The sequence below is a fragment of the Mustelus asterias genome, chromosome 22, assembly GCF_964213995.1.
Source record: "Mustelus asterias chromosome 22, sMusAst1.hap1.1, whole genome shotgun sequence".
NCBI lineage: Eukaryota > Metazoa > Chordata > Chondrichthyes > Carcharhiniformes > Triakidae > Mustelus > Mustelus asterias.
In genome coordinates, this window is record NC_135822.1 from 43,361,131 (window position 1) to 43,378,420 (window position 17,290).

Here is a 17,290-nt window from a genome sequence, read left to right on the forward strand (position 1 = left end):
ATCTGGAATTAAGAATCGACGGATGACCATGAAACCATTGTCAATTGTCGGAAAAGCCCATCTTCCCTTTAGGGAAGGAAATCTGCCATCCTTACCCAGTCTGGCCCACATGTGACTCCAAGGCCACAGCAATGTGGTTGACACTCAAATGCTTTAGCAAGTCTCTGAAATGGCCTAGCAAACCATTCAGTACAAGGGCAACTCAGGATGGGCAATAAATGCTGGCCAGCCAGCAACTCTGCACAAAACTATGTACAGTGTTATGGTTCAGGTAAGAAACTCCAAAGTGTTTTATGGAGCCCGCCTGGATCATGGGTTTTGCATCTTGAATTTGGCTAGGAAAAACATGATATGTTTCACTTTAGGTATAATTCAAAAGACCCACTCGGGAGCTTTAATCAAACAAAATTGATTTAAGAATACAGTTAACATGTATGGAAAGAAAATTAGCAATAACTTTTATCAATTACAAACCAAAACAAAACAACCATGATAATATAATAATAATAATCCTTAACAAATATATCTAAAAGGTTCCAATCAAACAAAACCCTTGCTACAGACAGAACCCTTTAAACAGGTTCAACACAGCAAAGACTAAAGCTCACGTGATACTGGAATTGAGTCCTTTGGTTGGAGAATTGAAAACTCTCAGTCTTGTAAGTTCTAGTGTTTCTCCTAACACACCCAGAACAGTTTGATGTCAGAACAGAACCCCAGGTAGACTCTGGTCAAGTCACCAACAGCAGATGTTCTACTCCAGGAAGGCTTTCAGCTAACACACAGAATTTCCAATACCAGGGAGAGAGAGAGAGAGACACTTCTTTTCAGCTTGCTGTCTCTTTTAATAACTAAAACCTGCAGCTCAGAACTGAAAATGAAAAAGCTCCTGGTCACCTGATCTGCCGACCAGTTTTTCTCCTAACAATGCAGAGCTATAAAAGATTCCACAGTAAAAATAAACTCATTGAAGTAGCAATAATAGGCCATCTGGTAGAAAGCTCGGCAGCAATGAGAAAAGCTGTGAGAAAACATGATTTTTAAAAAATCTCTTCGAAGTACACTAACGTCACACCTCCCCCTTATTTAAAAAAAAATGAACCATCAACACTCAAAGATGGTTTTATTTTTCAAACGCTTTCAGTTTCTAGTACTCTACTATACTACAAGTACTCTAAATAAATAAATGGGGTGGCACAGTGGTTGAGAACATAAGAATATAAGAAATAGGAGCAGGAGTCTAGCCCTTCGAGCCTGCCCCGCCATTCAATAAGATCATGGCTGATCTGATAGTGGTTTAGTTCCACTTACCTGCCCGCTCCCCATAACCCTTAATTCCCTTATTGATCAGAAATCTATCTACCTGTGACTTAAACATATTTAACGAGGTAGCCTCCACTGCTTCAATGGGCAGAGAATTCCAGAGATTCACTACCCTCTGAGAGAAGAAGTTCCTCCTCAACTCTGTCTTAAACTGACTCCCCCTTATTTTGAGGCTGTGTCCTCTAGTTCTTGTTTCCTTTCTAAGTGGAAAGAATCTCTCTGCCTCTACCCTGTCTAGCCCCATCATTATCTTATATGTCTCGATAAGATCTCCCCTCAGCCTTCTAAACTCCAATGAGTACAGGCCCAATCTACTCAATCTGTCCTCATAAACTAACCCCCTCATCTCCGGTATCAACCTGGTGAACCTTCTCTGTACTCCCTCCAAGGCCAATACATCCTTTCGCAAATAAGGGGACCAAAATTGCACACAGTACCTTGTACAATTGCAGCAAGACCTCCCTGTTTTTATACTCCATCCCCTTCGCGATAAAGGCCAACATTCCATTTGCCTTCTTGATTACCTGCTGCACCTGCAAACTGAGTTTTTGCGATTCATGCACAAGGACCCCCAGGTCCCTCTGCACAGTAGCATGTTGTAATTTTTCACCATTTAAATAATAGTCCATTTTACTATTCTTCCTTCCAAAGTGGATAACCTCACACTTGTCAATGTTATACTCCATCTGCCAGATCCTCGCCCACTCACTTAGCCTATCCAAATCTCTCTGCAGACTTTCCGCATCCTCCACGCAGTTCGCTTTCCCACTCATCTTTGTGTCATCCGCAAACTTTGTTACTTTACACTTGGTCCCCTCCTCCAGATCGTCTACGTATATGGTAAACAGTTGAGGCCCCAGCACCGATCCCTGCGGCACGCCACTAGTCACCAACTGCCAACCAGAAAAGCACCCATTTATTCCAACTCTCTGCTTCCTGTTAGATAGCCAATCCTCAATCCACGCTAACACTTTACCCCCAACTCCGTGTATCCTAATCTTCTGCAGCAACCTTTTGTGAGGCACCTTATCGAACGCCTTCTGGAAATCCAAAAACACCACATCCACCGGTTCCCCTCTGTCAACTGCACTCGTTACACCTTCATAAAAATCCAATAAATTCGTCAAACACGACTTTCCCTTTATGAATCCATGCTGTGTCTGCTTGATCGAACCATTTTTTTTCCTGGTGTCCTGCTATTTCTTCTTTAATGATGAATTCCAGCAATTTCCCAATTACGGACGTTAGCACTGCTGTCTCACAGTGCCAGGGATCCGGGTTCAATTCCCGGCTTGTGCCTGCGTGGGTTTCCTTTGGGTGCTCCAATTTCCTCCCAAAGTCCAAACATGTGCAGGTTAGGTGAATTGGCCATGCTAAATTCTCCCTCAGTGTATCCAAACAGGCGCCAGACTGTGGCGACTAAGGGATTTCCACAGTAACTTAATTGCAGTGTAAATGTAAGCCTACTTGTGACTAATAAAGTAAACTTTGACTTTACTTTTTCCAAAATCAAAACATGCAAATACAACAGTAATATAGTCCATTTAGGGTGGCACAGTGGCACAATGGTTGACACTGCTGCCTCACAGCGCCAGGGACCCGGGTTCGATTCTCAGCTTGGGTCACTGTCCGTGTGGAGTTTGCACTTTCTCCCTGTGTCTGCGTGGGTTTCCTTCAGGTGCTCCGGTTTCCTCCCACAATCTGAGAGACGTGCTGGTTAGGTGCATTGACCTGTACAGGCGCCGGAGTGTGGCGCCTAGGGGAATCTCGCAATAACTTCATTGCAATGTTAATGTAAGCCTTACTTGTGACTAATAAATAAACTTTACTTTTTCAGTCATTGTCTTCCATAATCAAACATTCCTTTTTACCACATTTGCGACAAACTGCTTCATCTCCAAAATACTCCTTCAGTCCTTAATCATATGTTGATTCCAAGTCCAAACTCAGTTTGTTGTTACGATGATAAAGACTGTATCCCCACTAGCAAAACTACAAATTTTTGATATCTTATACGCTTCCTGTTTCATCACAAGCTGTGACACTTTAAATATTGCCGAGCTATTCACCTATTCAACCTTTCCCTAAAATTTGATACCTAGTCCAATAATGTAGTCTCAGAATGCTGACTCACCAGTTTCTCCTTAATCAGTTTGAGTGGTCCTCTTACCTCATGACCAAAGATCAATTCAGATGGACTGAATTTGGTTGACTCATTAGGTGCATCCCAAATTGCAAAGTGTTCAAATGGAATTCCTTTATTCCAATCCCCTGGGTAATCTTCATTGATGATGTGGAGATGCCGGCGTTGGACTGGGGTAAACACAGTAAGAAGTTTAACAACACCAGGTTAAAGTCCAACAGGTTTATTTGGTAGCAAAAGCCACACAAGCTTTCGGAGCTCTAAGCCCCTTCTTCAGGTGAGTGGGAATTCTGTTCACAAACAGAGCATATAAAGACACAAACTCAATTTACATGAATAATGGTTAGAATGCGAATACTTACAACTAATCAAGTCTTTAAGAAACAAAACAATGTGAGTGGAGAGAGCATCAAGACAGGCTAAAAAGATGTGTATTGTCTCCAGACAAGACAGCCAGTGAAACTCTGCAGGTCTAGGCAACTGTGGGGGTTACAAATAGTGTGACATGAACCCAATATCCCGGTTGAGGCCGTCCTCGTGTGTGCGGAACTTGGCTATCAGTTTCTGCTCAGCGACTCTGCGCTGTCGTGTGTCACGAAGGCCGCCTTGGAGAACGCTTACCCGAATATCAGAGGCCGAATGCCCATGACCGCTGAAGTGCTCCCCAACAGGAAGAGAACAGTCTTGCCAGGTGATTGTCGAGCGGTGTTCATTCATCCGTTGTCGCAGCGTCTGCATAGTTTCCCAAATGTACCATGCCTCGGGACATCCTTTCTTGCAGCGTATCAGGTAGACAACGTTGGCCGAGTTGCAAGAGTATGTACTGTGTACATCTGTGTCGATGATCCGGCACGTCTTGCAGAGGTTGCTGTGGCAGGGTTGTGTGGTGTCATGGTCACTGTTCTCCTGAAGGCTGGGTAGTTTGCTGCGGACAATGGTCTGTTTGAGGTTGTGCGGTTGTTTGAAGGCAAGAAGTGGGGGTGTGGGGATGGCCTTGGCGAGATGTTCGTCTTCATCAATGACATGTTGAAGGCTCCGGAGGAGATGCCGTAGCTTCTCCGCTCCGGGGAAGTACTGGACAACGAAGGGTACTCTGTCCACTGTGTCCCGTGTTTGTCTTCTGAGGAGGTCGGTGCGGTTTTTCGCTGTGGCGCGTTGGAACTGTTGATCAATGAGTCAAGCGCCATATCCTGTTCTTATGAGGGCATCTTTCAGCGTCTGGAGGTGTCTGTTGCGATCCTCCTCATCCGAGCAGATCCTGTGTATATGGAGGGCATGTCCGTCGGGGATGGCTTCTTTAACGTGTTTAGGGTGGAAGCTGGAGAAGTGGAGCATCGTGAGGTTATCCGTGGGCTTGCGGTACAGTGAGGTGCTGAGGTGACCGTCCTTAATGGAGATGTGTGTGTCCAAGAATGCAACCGATTCCGGAGAGTAGTCTATGGTGAGTCTGATGGTGGGATGGAACTTGTTGATGTCATCATAGAGTTGTTTCAGTGATTGTTCACCATGAGTCCAAAGGAAGAAAATGTCATCGATGTATCTAGTGTATAGCATCGGTTGAAGGTCCCGTGCGGTGAAGAAGTCTTGTTCGAACCTGTGCATGAAGATGTTGGCATATTGAGGTGCGAATTTGGTCCCCATGGCTGTTCCTTGTGTCTGGATGAAGAACTGGTTGTTGAAGGTGAAGATATTGTGGTCCAGGATGAAGCGGATGAGATGTAAAATTGCATCTGGAAACTGGCAGTTGTTGGCGCTGAGCACTGAGGCCGTTGCAGCAATGCCATCGTCATGGGGGATGCTGGTGTAGAGTGCCGAGTCATCCATTGTGACGAGGAGCGCTCCTGGTTCAACTGCTCCATGTGTGCCGAGTTTCTGTAGGAAGTCCGTCGTGTCGTGACAAAAGCTGGGGGTTCTTTGTACAATGGGTTTCAGGATGCCCTCGACATAGCCGGAGAGGTTCTCGCACAGGGTCCCATTGCCCGATACGATGGGACGGCCGGGTGTGTTTGCCTTGTGTATCTTCGGGAGGCATGTGCTAATCTTCATTGAATCATAGAATCCCTAGAAGGAGGTCATTTGGCCCATCGAGTCTGCACCGACAACAATCCCACCCACCCCATCTCCAATGTGATGCCAAAGAGAAGTCGTTTGTAGCAGAAATGTCCCCAGTGTGACACTATTGCTAGACTATATTAATCCAGAAACTCAGCTAATGTTCTGGGGACCCGGGTTCAAATCCCACGATGGCAGGTGGTGGAATTTGAATTCAATAAAAAATATCTGGAATTATGAATCTACAGATGACCATGCAACCATTGTCAATTGTCAGAAAAACCCATCTGGTTCACTAATATCTTTTAGAGAAAGAAATCTGTTGTCCTTACTTGGTCTGGCCTACATGTGACTCCAGAGCCATAGCAATGTGGTTGACTCTCAAATGCCCTCTGAAATGGCCTAGCAAGCTACTCAGTTCAAGTGCAACTAGGGATGGGCAGTAGCCAACTAGTGATCCCCCCCATGTCCCACGAATGAATAAAAAACATGTATGGTATCTATAGTATACACTACATCCTGCATCATAGTAACTATAGTATGTGCTACATCCTACATTGTAAAAAAAATAATTTAATAAAGAGTCAACCACATTGCTGTGGGTCTGGAATCAGACGTAGCCAGAGTAGGTAGGATGGCAGATTTCCTTCCATATAGGACATTAGTGAAGCAGATTTATAACAATCACCATTTTAATTCCAGATTATAGTATATTCTATATACCACACTATAGTAAATATAGGAATGGAAGGAAGTGAGAAATGGAGACGAATATCATCCGGAGCTGGTGTAGAATGTTTTTGTTAATCAATACTATGATTTTTGTTTTTTATTGAGCTCTCTGACCAATCACAAGTTGAAACTAATAAATATTCTTTGTAATTATCTTTAAGCTTGGTCATCAGCAAAAAAGGTCAAAACTTTTCTCTTTCTACTCCACATCTTTTCCATCAAACCCTTCAATCCCGCCTTGAAAATGTTTCTCCCAATGCCCTCTTTGCTTTTTCCCAGGTAACTGCAAAACCCAGTGGTTTGATCGAGATGACCCATCAGACATTGGTGATTATGAAGATCTTGCGAATCTTCGGAAAGAATATCCTGAACAGATCTGCAATAATCCAATTGCCTGCGAAGTGGCGACAACATTAGGAGTTCCAGTGTCAAGCACTGGAGACAACATCCCTGAGTAAATAATGATTTCTGCCATCCTATTTTAATATTGTGCCTTTCATTTCAAAAACTAATAATTATTTTAGGAAAGACATTATCAAACCCTCCCGTTGTGTATTAAACAGGTGCAACATTTTGACTGGATTTTCTTGTGTGAATTCAGAGCAGGATGATGGGATCTGTGAAGATTACAGAATACGATTCACCTGTCCTGAAGCTTTTTGTAAGTGTTGAGCCATTGTAAAATTATGTTAATTATCTTTCACTTTGGAAACATGGTAATAAGTGCTCCACAACCAGCTGTATGTTCAAGTCAGAGATTATTTCAGTATGTTGTTAAAGCTGAATGATGTTATTGCAGTATTACACATCAAGAGCCTACTAGGGTTTACGGTCTAATGAGTACTTACCGACTACCGACTAGTGATAGGGACCCAATGTCTAGAGGGCCCAAGGTTCCATCATTGTTAGTGGTCAAACAAGACAAACATTTGGGTATTTGGGAATGAATGATAACAGATTTGCTGCCTGTGGTAACCATTATAACAGATGCATCTACAATTTTCATACCTTAATTTTTTTAAGACACTACAGTGCAAAACATCAGGTACTAGTTATTTGTCGATCTTCAGTCTCATTTTCTACGGTACCATTTTAAAAATTATATCCAGTAAGTTTGTCGTCTTGATTTATTTTTAGATTCCCTTTTTATCCCTGGTATTTTGTCCACTTTACCTCTACTTTAAAAATAAATACAAAGTATTCATTAAAAAGTTCTGTCATCCTCTTAATCTGCATTATTGTTTCAGTTCTGCTTAAATTAAAGAGATTGATCAATCTCAGAATTTTCAGCAACTAGAAATTCAGAGGATTACACAGATTTACAACACGGAAAATTGGAGACAACAGGTTTTTATCCCACACAATCCTCCTCCAAATTAATCTCATTTTATCAACATATCCTTTTCCTCCTTTCTCATTCGTGCTCATTTAGCTTCATAGAAACATAGAAGACAGGAGCAGGAGGAGGCCATTTGACCCTTTGAGCCTGCTCCGCCATTCATCACGAACATGGCTGATCATCCAACTCAATGGACTAATCCTGCTTTCTCCCCATAACCTTTGATCCCAATCACCCAATTGCTATATCCAGCCGCCTCTTGAATACATTCAATGTTTTGGCACCTTAAATATATTTGTGCTATTCACTCAACCTCTCCATGTAGTAGTGAGTTCCACATTCTTACAACTCGCTGACTAAAGGGGTTTCTCCTGCATTCCCTCTTAGTTATAGTGACTACAAAATAAAGAATACAACTCTAAATGGTGTGCAGGACAGAAGGACCTGGGTGCATATTGGCATAAGTCATTTAAGGTGGCATGATAGATGGAGAGAGCTGTTAATAAAACACATAGTATCTTGTGTTTTATTAATAGGAGCACAGAGTACAAAAGCAAGGAGGTTATGTTGAGAATGCATAAGACACTAGTTAGACCTCAGCTGGAATATTGCATTCAGTTCTGGGTGCCACACTATAGGAAGAATGTGAAGGTACTGGAAAGAATGCAGAAGAGGTTTATAAGAATGTCTCCAGGGATGAAGAACTTTAGTTGGTAAATAAAATTGAAGAAATTGGGACTCTTTTCCTTAGCGAGAAGATTTGATAGAGGTATTTAAAATCTTGAGGGGCTGGGCAGAGTAGATAGGGAGAGAGTGACCCACACATGAAAGGATCAAAAATGAGAGGGAACAGATTTTAAATAATTGACAAAAGAAGTAAAAACAACATGAGAAAACCTTTTTCACACATTGAGTGGTTAAGGTTTGGAATGCACTGCCTGAGAATGAGATAGATGTAGGCTCAACTGGGGTATTCCAGGGGGAATTAAATGATTATTTAGGAAGAAACAATATGCGGAGTTACCTGGAGATGACGGGAGAATAGTACTCGGTGAAATGCTCATTGGAGAGCTGGTGCAAACATGATGGGCCACAGTGCTGAAATAACACTGATTCAATACCCTAGCTTCCTTTACGCATTGACCCCATTTAGGCTTTTACTTCCCAAAGGTAATGGTTTCTATTTTTCCCACTAACTGCAACACCTTGCATTTTCAATGTTGAAATTCATCTGTCATACTACAAGTTTGTTAACATATTTTATTTTGTCATAGTCTTTCTTAATATTAGCCACCCACAATTTGATCTATTTCCAATTTCAGAGTCCAAACTACTTAGGTGAGATTTTATGGCCTTGCTCGTCCCGAAATGATGAAGTCCCGCCCAAGGTCAATGGACCTTCCCATGGTCCGCCCCTCACCTGTTCCGATTCCCATGACGGGCGGGGTGGTAAAATTCCGGCCCTTACGTCAAGTAGGTAACTATGGGTAACAATGGCCCCAGAACTGACCACTGTGGAATACCACTTATTTTCTGCTATTCTGCAGAACGAGTTTCAACCTCTACTCTGTTCTGTTGTCAGTTTGATATCCATTCTTCTGCTGGCTCCACATGCCTTGGCCTTAATCATAAGTTTCTTACATAGTTCCTCAACAAAGGCCTTTTGAAAGTTCATGTAAAGTACATAGACTGCATAACACTGTCTACTCTTGCTGTTACTTCTTCAAACAACTCAATAAGGTTGATCATGTATGAACTTTCTTTATTTGTTTTTATTACATTTTCATTTTCTGGATGTTACTTCTTTCAGTAAAGATTCTAAAGCTTTCCTATCACCGACATGAAGCTAACAGTGACTTGTACTTGTCATGTACCTCTGGAGGCCAGTTGGCTCAGTTGGATGGCGAGTGTGTGATTCAGATTAATGTTAACAGTTCGAATTTGATTGCCATGTTGGTTTTCACTTTCTATTCTGCACCCATTTAACCAATCCCTTCAATTCCATCTTTAAAAGTATCGCTCACAATATCTTTTTTGTTTGTTGCATAAATCAGGCAACTGTAAAACCCAGTGGTTTGATCGCGATGACCCATCAGGCGACGGGGATTATGAAGATCTTGTGAACCTCCAAAAAGAATATCTGGATCAGATCTGCAGCAACCCGACTGCCTGTGAAGTGGAGACAACATCTGGGGCTCCAGCATCAAGTACTGGAGACAACATCTCTGAGTAAATAATTTTTCTTGCTCTATTATTCCTCAACTGTACCTCTCTCAAACCCTCCCTTGCCCATTGGCCAACGCTAAATATTGGAGAAGGAGAAGTTTTCTCCAATTAATATTATGAAGATCAAACATAATGGCTGTCACCAATCCTGTTATTTAGCCACCTTAGACTGAAGCTGAATCAGTCACTTTGCACTGTTGGAGCACTGAAACTTTCAACAACAAATCATAGAAACCCTACAGTACAGAAAGAGGCCATTCGGCCCATCGAGTCTGCACCAATCACAATCCCACCCAGGCCCTACCCCCATATCCCTACACTTTTACCCACTAATCCCTCTAACCTACGCATCTCAGGACACCAGGGGCAATTTTAGCATGGCCAATCAACCTAACCCGCACATCTTTGGACTGTGGGAGGAAACCGGAGCACCCAGAGGAAACCCACACAGACACGAGGAGAATGTGCAAACTCCACACAGACAGTGACCCAAGCCGGGAATCGAACCCAGGTCCCTGGAGCTGTGAAGCAGCAGTGCTAACCACTGTGCTACCGTGCCGCCCAGAAAACCAACATGAAATCGTCTTCATCATCAAGACTGCCTACTTCTATCACAGTAAGATCTTCCATCGCTGTAAGATCTAACACCTCCAGCCTTGCCTGAGTTCTGTTGGTGAAATCTCTCAGCTGAACTATTTCTGTATTTCTGTGCTGTCCTGGGCAACTTTCCATTTCTACACTCCGTTAACTTAACTTGTTTGGTACCTAAGCTGACAACACCTCAACATTAAAATTCTCATCCTTATTTTTAAATCCCTCGATGGCTTTGCCTTTCTTTGTACCCACGTCCAGCCCACAATCCCCTGAGATATCTGCTTTCCTCTAATTTGAGCAACCTGTGCACCCCCAATTTCCATCGCTTCACCAAATGGTTTGCCCTGATATGAAATATCCTCCTTTAATCCTCTCTCCCTGTATCTCAGACATTCCTTAAAATCTTCCTTGGTGTCCTAATGTGGCTCGGTGTCAAACTTTGATTAGTAATGCTCCTGTGAAGCACTGTCAGCAATCTTTCTGTATTAAAGATGTTATATAAATGCAAGGTATTTGTGGTGTTGTTGCACTGTGTCTTTGTTTCAAAGAGCAGGTATTAATTTGATAACTACTTTATTACACACTCCTGTTTTGTGTTTAACAGGTGCAACATTTCTTCTGGCTTTGTATGTGTGAATAACGAGCAACCAGATGGAAGTTGTGAAGATTACAGGATACGCTTTATCTGCCCGGAAACATTTTGTAAGTATTGGACATTTGTCTGGGCTGATTTATTGAATGTTACATTGCACTTTGGAAACAATGGACTTGATATTTCACTGAGGGGTGAGGAGGGGGTGCACGGGGCAGAAAATGACTGAGAATCCCAGCAAGACTGGGACTGTGAATGTCCCGCTGAACTCAATGGAACAAGCCCAGCCACTGGTCAAATCAGCTGCCTGACCTGAGGCAAGGAGAGAAAACTAGTGGTAGGAAATCGCACTCGGGGAAACTTTATGGCCAGACCCCACAATGGGGAGAAGTCAAATTTTGCTTTTTCTCATTCATTCGTGGAACATGGGTGTCACTGGCTGAGCCAGCATTTTTGCCCATCCCTAGTTGCCCTTGAACTGAGTGGCTTGCTAGGCCATTTCAGAGGGTAGTTGAGAGTCAACCATATAGCTGTGACTCTGGAGTCACATATAGGCCAGACCAGGTAAGGACAGCAAGTTTCCTTCTCTAAAGGACATTAGTGAACCAGATGGGGTTTTCCAACAATCGACAATGGTTTCATCAATATCTGTGGATTCTTTATTCCAATTTTTTATTATTGAATTCAAATGCCACGACCTGCTGTGGTGGGATTTGCACCTGGGTCCCAGGAACATTAGCTGAGTTTCTGGATGAATAGTCCAGTGATAATACCCTTCGGTCATCACCTTCCCTTGGAGGAAGGGAGACTGTAAAGAGAGGTTGGAAATCGGAATAGAGAAAGGAGGAGATATCAGCTGGTCAGTAACTCTGGTTAGAAAGAGCTTGCAATCAGTAAAAGTGATGTTGGGGACTTCCCTTAAGGCCTGGGAAGCGTTCCTGCCTCTTCCTGGCCCATACGGAAACACAAACTTAAAAATGTGGAGCTGACAGTTTCTGTGTCTCTTTCAGTGAAGAACTTGACTGCTGAGAAAGTTGTGCATGATTCAATGAATTATAAATTACAAAACTATGGGGTTAATATCAAGACTAATTACTCTCCAGGTAGTGCTGCAATGTCTCTATACGTTTGAATAAAGTAATTATTTGTGTTTGTTGTTGGGATTGAATGCAATATATCATATACTGAGTGATTGCAGGAACTAATGGGGGAATGTGATACTGAGTAGGTTGTGTTTGGATCCTGGGCGGCACGGTAGCACAGTGGTTAGCATTGCTGCTTCACAGCTCCAGGGTCCCGGGTTCGATTCCTGGCTCGGGTCACTGTCTGTGTGGAGTTTGCACATTCTCCTCGTGTCTGTGTGGGTTTCCTCCGGGTGCTCCGGTTTCCTCCCACAGTCCAAAGATGTGCGGGTTAGGTTGATTGGCCAGGTTAAAAATTGCCCCTTAGAGTCCTGAGATGCGTAGGTTAGAGGGATTAGTGGGTAAATATGTGGGGGTAGGGCCTGGGTGGGATTGTGGTCGGTGCAGACTTGATGGGCCGAATGGCCTCCTTCTGCACTGTAGGGTTTCTATGATTCTATGATTACAGGAGGTGAAGAGACTGGTCAAACACCTGCTTTCAATGGACTTTCTTTTCAAACACCCTTAGTGACCATAATGTCAGACCAACTGCATAATTACTTGTCAACTTGCTTAGCAAAAGGCATCGAACTATTAAAAAAATTCACTTTCTGTTCTGCGCAAGATGAAACAAAAATAAACTCTTCAAGACCATCTTTAAAAGCATTGCTCTCACTGTGTTTTTCTTCTGTTGCATTTATCAGGCAGCTGCAGAACTGAGTGGTTTGACCGTGATAACCCGTCAGGGAATGGGGATTATGAAGATCTTGTGAATCTCCGGAAAGAATATCCTGGTCAGATCTGCAGCAAACCGGTTGCCTGTGAAGTGGAGACAACATCAGGAGTTCCTGCCTCAGACACCGGAGACAACATCCCTCAGTAAATAATGATTCCTCTCAGCTTATTTGATACTGTGTCTTCTTTGGGCTGGATTTTAGGTTCCCATCTCACTGGGAGCAGGGAGGTGGGGCCGGTAGTGCCTGAGAAACCTGGAAGTAAGTTCAGTGTTTGTGTTAGCAGCTACTGCGTTACCGTTGAGTTTCTGGCTTTCCCACCCCATTATCAGGGAACGGGGTGGTGATGACCCGCATGAGACAACTTCAACTTCCATACTTAAAGGAAGATTCCAAACATGCTGTTTGATGAATATTTGAGTGAGGAGAAGAACAGAATGAATTGGTGGAAGGAATCCAGGCGTCTAACGGATGAGTGTTTATGAAGCGTTAACTCTTGGATGTGTTGCTGGGGTTGTAAGAGACCCACATGGAGATACTCTTCATTATTCAAGATAGAGAGAATTCTGCTGATGAAGCAAAGGCCTGACTGACTGAAAGTTGCCCATGTGATCTGCAGCAAGAGTGTGGTACCTTGTTCCTGGATTCAGTGCTGAATGTAGTTAATGACCTCAGCAGGTCAGGAAGGGTTGGTATAGTGGCACACTCACTTATATCCGCATGTGAACATCATTCTACCCTCTCACTTTGTATTCTCAAGCCTGCTTCACATCACTCCCACTAACCAGCCTTGCAGATGCACCCTCCCCTTTCTATTAACTACCTCACATCCCCATCTGTCTATCTCCCGCTGACACTCACCCTCATCTCTCTACAATGCCATGTCTCTCCCTCATAGTCACACACGCTCATGCAGAATCCTTCCTTCAGGAGGCTTTGCTTTCATGTTCTCGGTAGTCTATTCACCACTTGGCTCAGGTACATCATTGATCAGGTTGGTTCTTCTTTAGCTTCTCCAGATGATGTTGGTTCAACTGGTGTTGAATCAGTCGTAATCATAGGTTCAGGATTTCCAAACACCGTGTCTAATATTGATATTTCAGTTAACTGACTCTGCAAATTCTCTTTTTGTCGTCTCCAAACTCTCTCATCATGGGTTTGCACCGTAGAAGAAATTGTGAGTATTTTGGCAGTATTTCTCAATTGAAGCATAGTTTCTTGCTATGAGCTATTGTATGTTGCATGGGCTGTGTTTCTGTTGGATATGAGAAAGTTGGTTACTCTTTTGGCTAATGGTTTCTCATCCTTTGATGCTTTAATGACATTCTTCAATAACGGTACCAATGTCTCAATCAACCTAATAATCCTTTGCTGGACTCTTACAAATCATAGAATCCCACAATGCAGAAGGAGGCCATTCGGCCCATCGAGTCTGCACCGACCACTATCCCACCCAGGCCCTATCCCCATAACCCCATGCATTTACTCTAGCAAACCCCCTGACACTAAAGGTCAACTTAGCATGGCCAATCCACCTGACCATCTTTGGACTGTGGGAGGAAACCGGAGCACCCAGAGGAAACCCACGCAGACACGGGGAGAACATGCAAACTCCACACAGACAGTGACCCAAGCCGGGAATCGAACCCGGGTCCCTGGCGCTGTGAGGCAGCAGGGCTAACCACTGTGCCACGTGCCGTTCTCTATAGCAAGGACATCCTTCTTCAGATAAGGACACCAAAGCTGCACTCAATACTCCAGCTGTGGCCCCATCAACACCCTATATAATTGCAAGAAAGCATCCCTATCCCTCTACTCAAATCCTCTCGCTATGAAGGCCAACATACCATTTGCCTTCCTTACTGCCTGCTGTACCTGCGCACTTACTTTCAGCGACTGATGCACGAAGGCTCCAAAGTCTCGTTGAGTATGCACCTCTCTCAATTTACACCCATTCAAGTAATAATCTGTCTTCCTATTATTGCTACCGAAGTGGATAGCCTCACATTTATCCACATTATACTGCAACTGTCATGCAGGTGCCACACACACAGCCTGTCCAAATCACGCTGAAACATCTCTGCATCCTTCTCACAGCTCACCCTCACAATCAACCTTGTATCATCTGCAAATTTCAAGATAATACATTCAGTCCCCTCTTCCAAATCATTAATATATCATGTGAACAGTGGAGGTCCGAGCACAGATACCCGTGGAACTTCACTAGTCACTGACTGCCAATCAGAAAAAGACCCATTTATGCCAACTCTTTGCTTCCTATCTGCTAAGCAGCTTTCTATCCATCTCAAGACATTACTTGCAATCCCATGTACTTTAACTTTACATAGTAGTTTGTAATGTGAGAACTTGTTGAAAGCCTTCTGAAAGTCCAAAGATCCCACATCCACTGGTTCTCCTCGGTCTAGTTAGGTCCTCAAATAATTCCAATAGATTCATCAAGCATGATTTCCTTTTTGTAAAACCAGGCTGACTTTGTCTGATTATACCACTGCCTTCCAAATGCCGAGTTATGAAATCCTTGATAATCGACTCTAGCAACTTCCCCAGTACCAACGGTAGGCTCACTGGTCTATAGTTCCCTGTTTTCTCTCTACCTCCCTTTTTGAATAGGTTTCTCGACACCAGTGTTCCTGAGGGGAATGTCCCACCTAGGCCTATGGCATGGTGGCGTGTTGCAAGATTTTCTTTTCTCAGTATTCATCTTGTGTCTCTTGGCACCAACTCGGATTTGGAAAGCTTCTTTAGTGGCACAGTGATCTCAACAGCAAATTTTAGTGTTAAAGAACTTTCAGGAACTAAACTTGTTCTTACACAGCCTGCTCCCTTATTTTCTTACCTTGCTTATTTTTTAGGAGATTTTGAGTCCACTGATTTTTGATTTGATTTATTATTGTCACATGTACTAGCATTCAGTGAAAAGTATTGTTTTTTGCGCGCTATACAGATAAAGCATACCATTCATAGAGAAGGAAAGGAGAGAGTGCAGAATGTAGTGATACAGTCATAGCTTGGGTGTAGAGAAAGATCAACTTAATGCAAGGTAGGTCCATTCGAAAGTCGATGGCAGCAGAGAAGAAGCTGTTCTTGCGTCGGTTGGTATGTGACCTCAGACTTTGTATCTTTTTCCCAACGGAAGAAGGTGGAAGAGGGTATGTCTGGGGTGCGTGGGGGATCCTTAATTATGCTGGCTGCTTTGCGAAGGAAGTGGGAAGTGCAGACAGAGTCAACGGATGCGAGGCTGGTTTGCGTGATGGATTGGGCTACATTCGCGACCTTTTGTAGTTTCTTGCGGTCTTGGGCAGAGCAGGAGCTGTGATACAGCCAGAAGGAATGCTTTCTATGGTGTATCTGTAAACATAGGTGAGAGTCATAGCTGATATGCCAAATTTCGTTTCCTGAGAAAGTAGAGATGTTGGTGGGCTTTCTTAATTGTAGTGTCGGCATGGAGGGGACCAGGACATTTTGTTGGTGTGATAAGGGATAGGATCTACAAATATTTGGATAGACCGGGACTTATTAGGGAGAGTCAACATGGCTTTGTGCATGGTAGGTCATGTTTGACCAATCTATTAGAGTTTTTCGAGGAGGTTACCAGGAAAGTGGATGAAGGGTAGGCGGTGGATGTTGTCTACCTGGATTTCAGCAAGGCCTTTGATAAGATCCCTCATGGGAGGTTAGTTAGGAAGGTTCAGTCGCTAGGTATACATGGGGAGGTAGTAAATTGGATTAGACACTGGCTCAATGGAAGAAGTCAGAGAGTGGTTGTGGAGGATTGCTTCTCTGAGTGGAGGCCTGTGACTAGTGGTGTGCCGCAGGGATCGGTGTTGGGTCCATTGTTGTTTGTTATCTATATCAATGATCTGGATGATAATGTGGTAAATTGGATCAGCAAATTTGCTGATGATACAAAGATTGGAGGTGTAGTGGACAGTGAGGAAGGTTTTCAAAGCTTGCAGAGGGATTTGGACCAACTAGAAAAATGGGCTGAAAAATGGCAAATGGAATTTAACACAGACAAGTGTGAGATATTGCACATTGGAAGGACAAACCAAAGTAGAACGTACAGGGTAAATGGTAGGACTCTGAAGAGTGCAGTTGAACAGAGGGATCTGGGAATACAGGTACAGAATTCCCTAAAAGTGACGTCACAGGTGGATAGGGCCGTAAAGAGTGCCTTTGGTACATTGGTCTTTATAAATCGGAGTATCGAGTATAAAAGTTGGAGTGTTATGGTAAGGTTATATACGGCATTGGTGAGGCTGAATTTAGAGTGTTGTGTACAGTTTTGGTCACCTAGTTACAGGAAGGATGTAAATAAGGTTGAAAGAGTGCAGAGAAGGTTCACAAGGACGTTGCCGGGACTTGAGAAGCTGAGTTACAGAGAGAGATTGAATAGGTTGGGACTTTATTCCC

At 43.4% G+C, this 17,290-nt stretch overlaps 1 protein-coding gene across 8 annotated transcripts in view; it reads left to right on the forward strand.

Annotated features, from left to right (window-relative positions):
• Window positions 1-17,290, forward strand: part of LOC144510017 (uncharacterized) — a 275,355-nt gene that overhangs the window by 108,569 nt on the left and 149,496 nt on the right. For all 8 annotated transcript variants that reach the window (XM_078239203.1, XM_078239202.1, XM_078239206.1 and 5 more), the window contains 5 exons: window positions 6,530-6,704; window positions 6,814-6,911; window positions 9,644-9,818; window positions 11,014-11,111; window positions 12,827-13,001. In XM_078239203.1, the coding sequence (XP_078095329.1) occupies window positions 6,530-6,704; window positions 6,814-6,911; window positions 9,644-9,818; window positions 11,014-11,111; window positions 12,827-13,001 (721 nt within the window). The remainder of the gene's footprint in view (window positions 1-6,529; window positions 6,705-6,813; window positions 6,912-9,643; window positions 9,819-11,013; window positions 11,112-12,826; window positions 13,002-17,290) is intronic.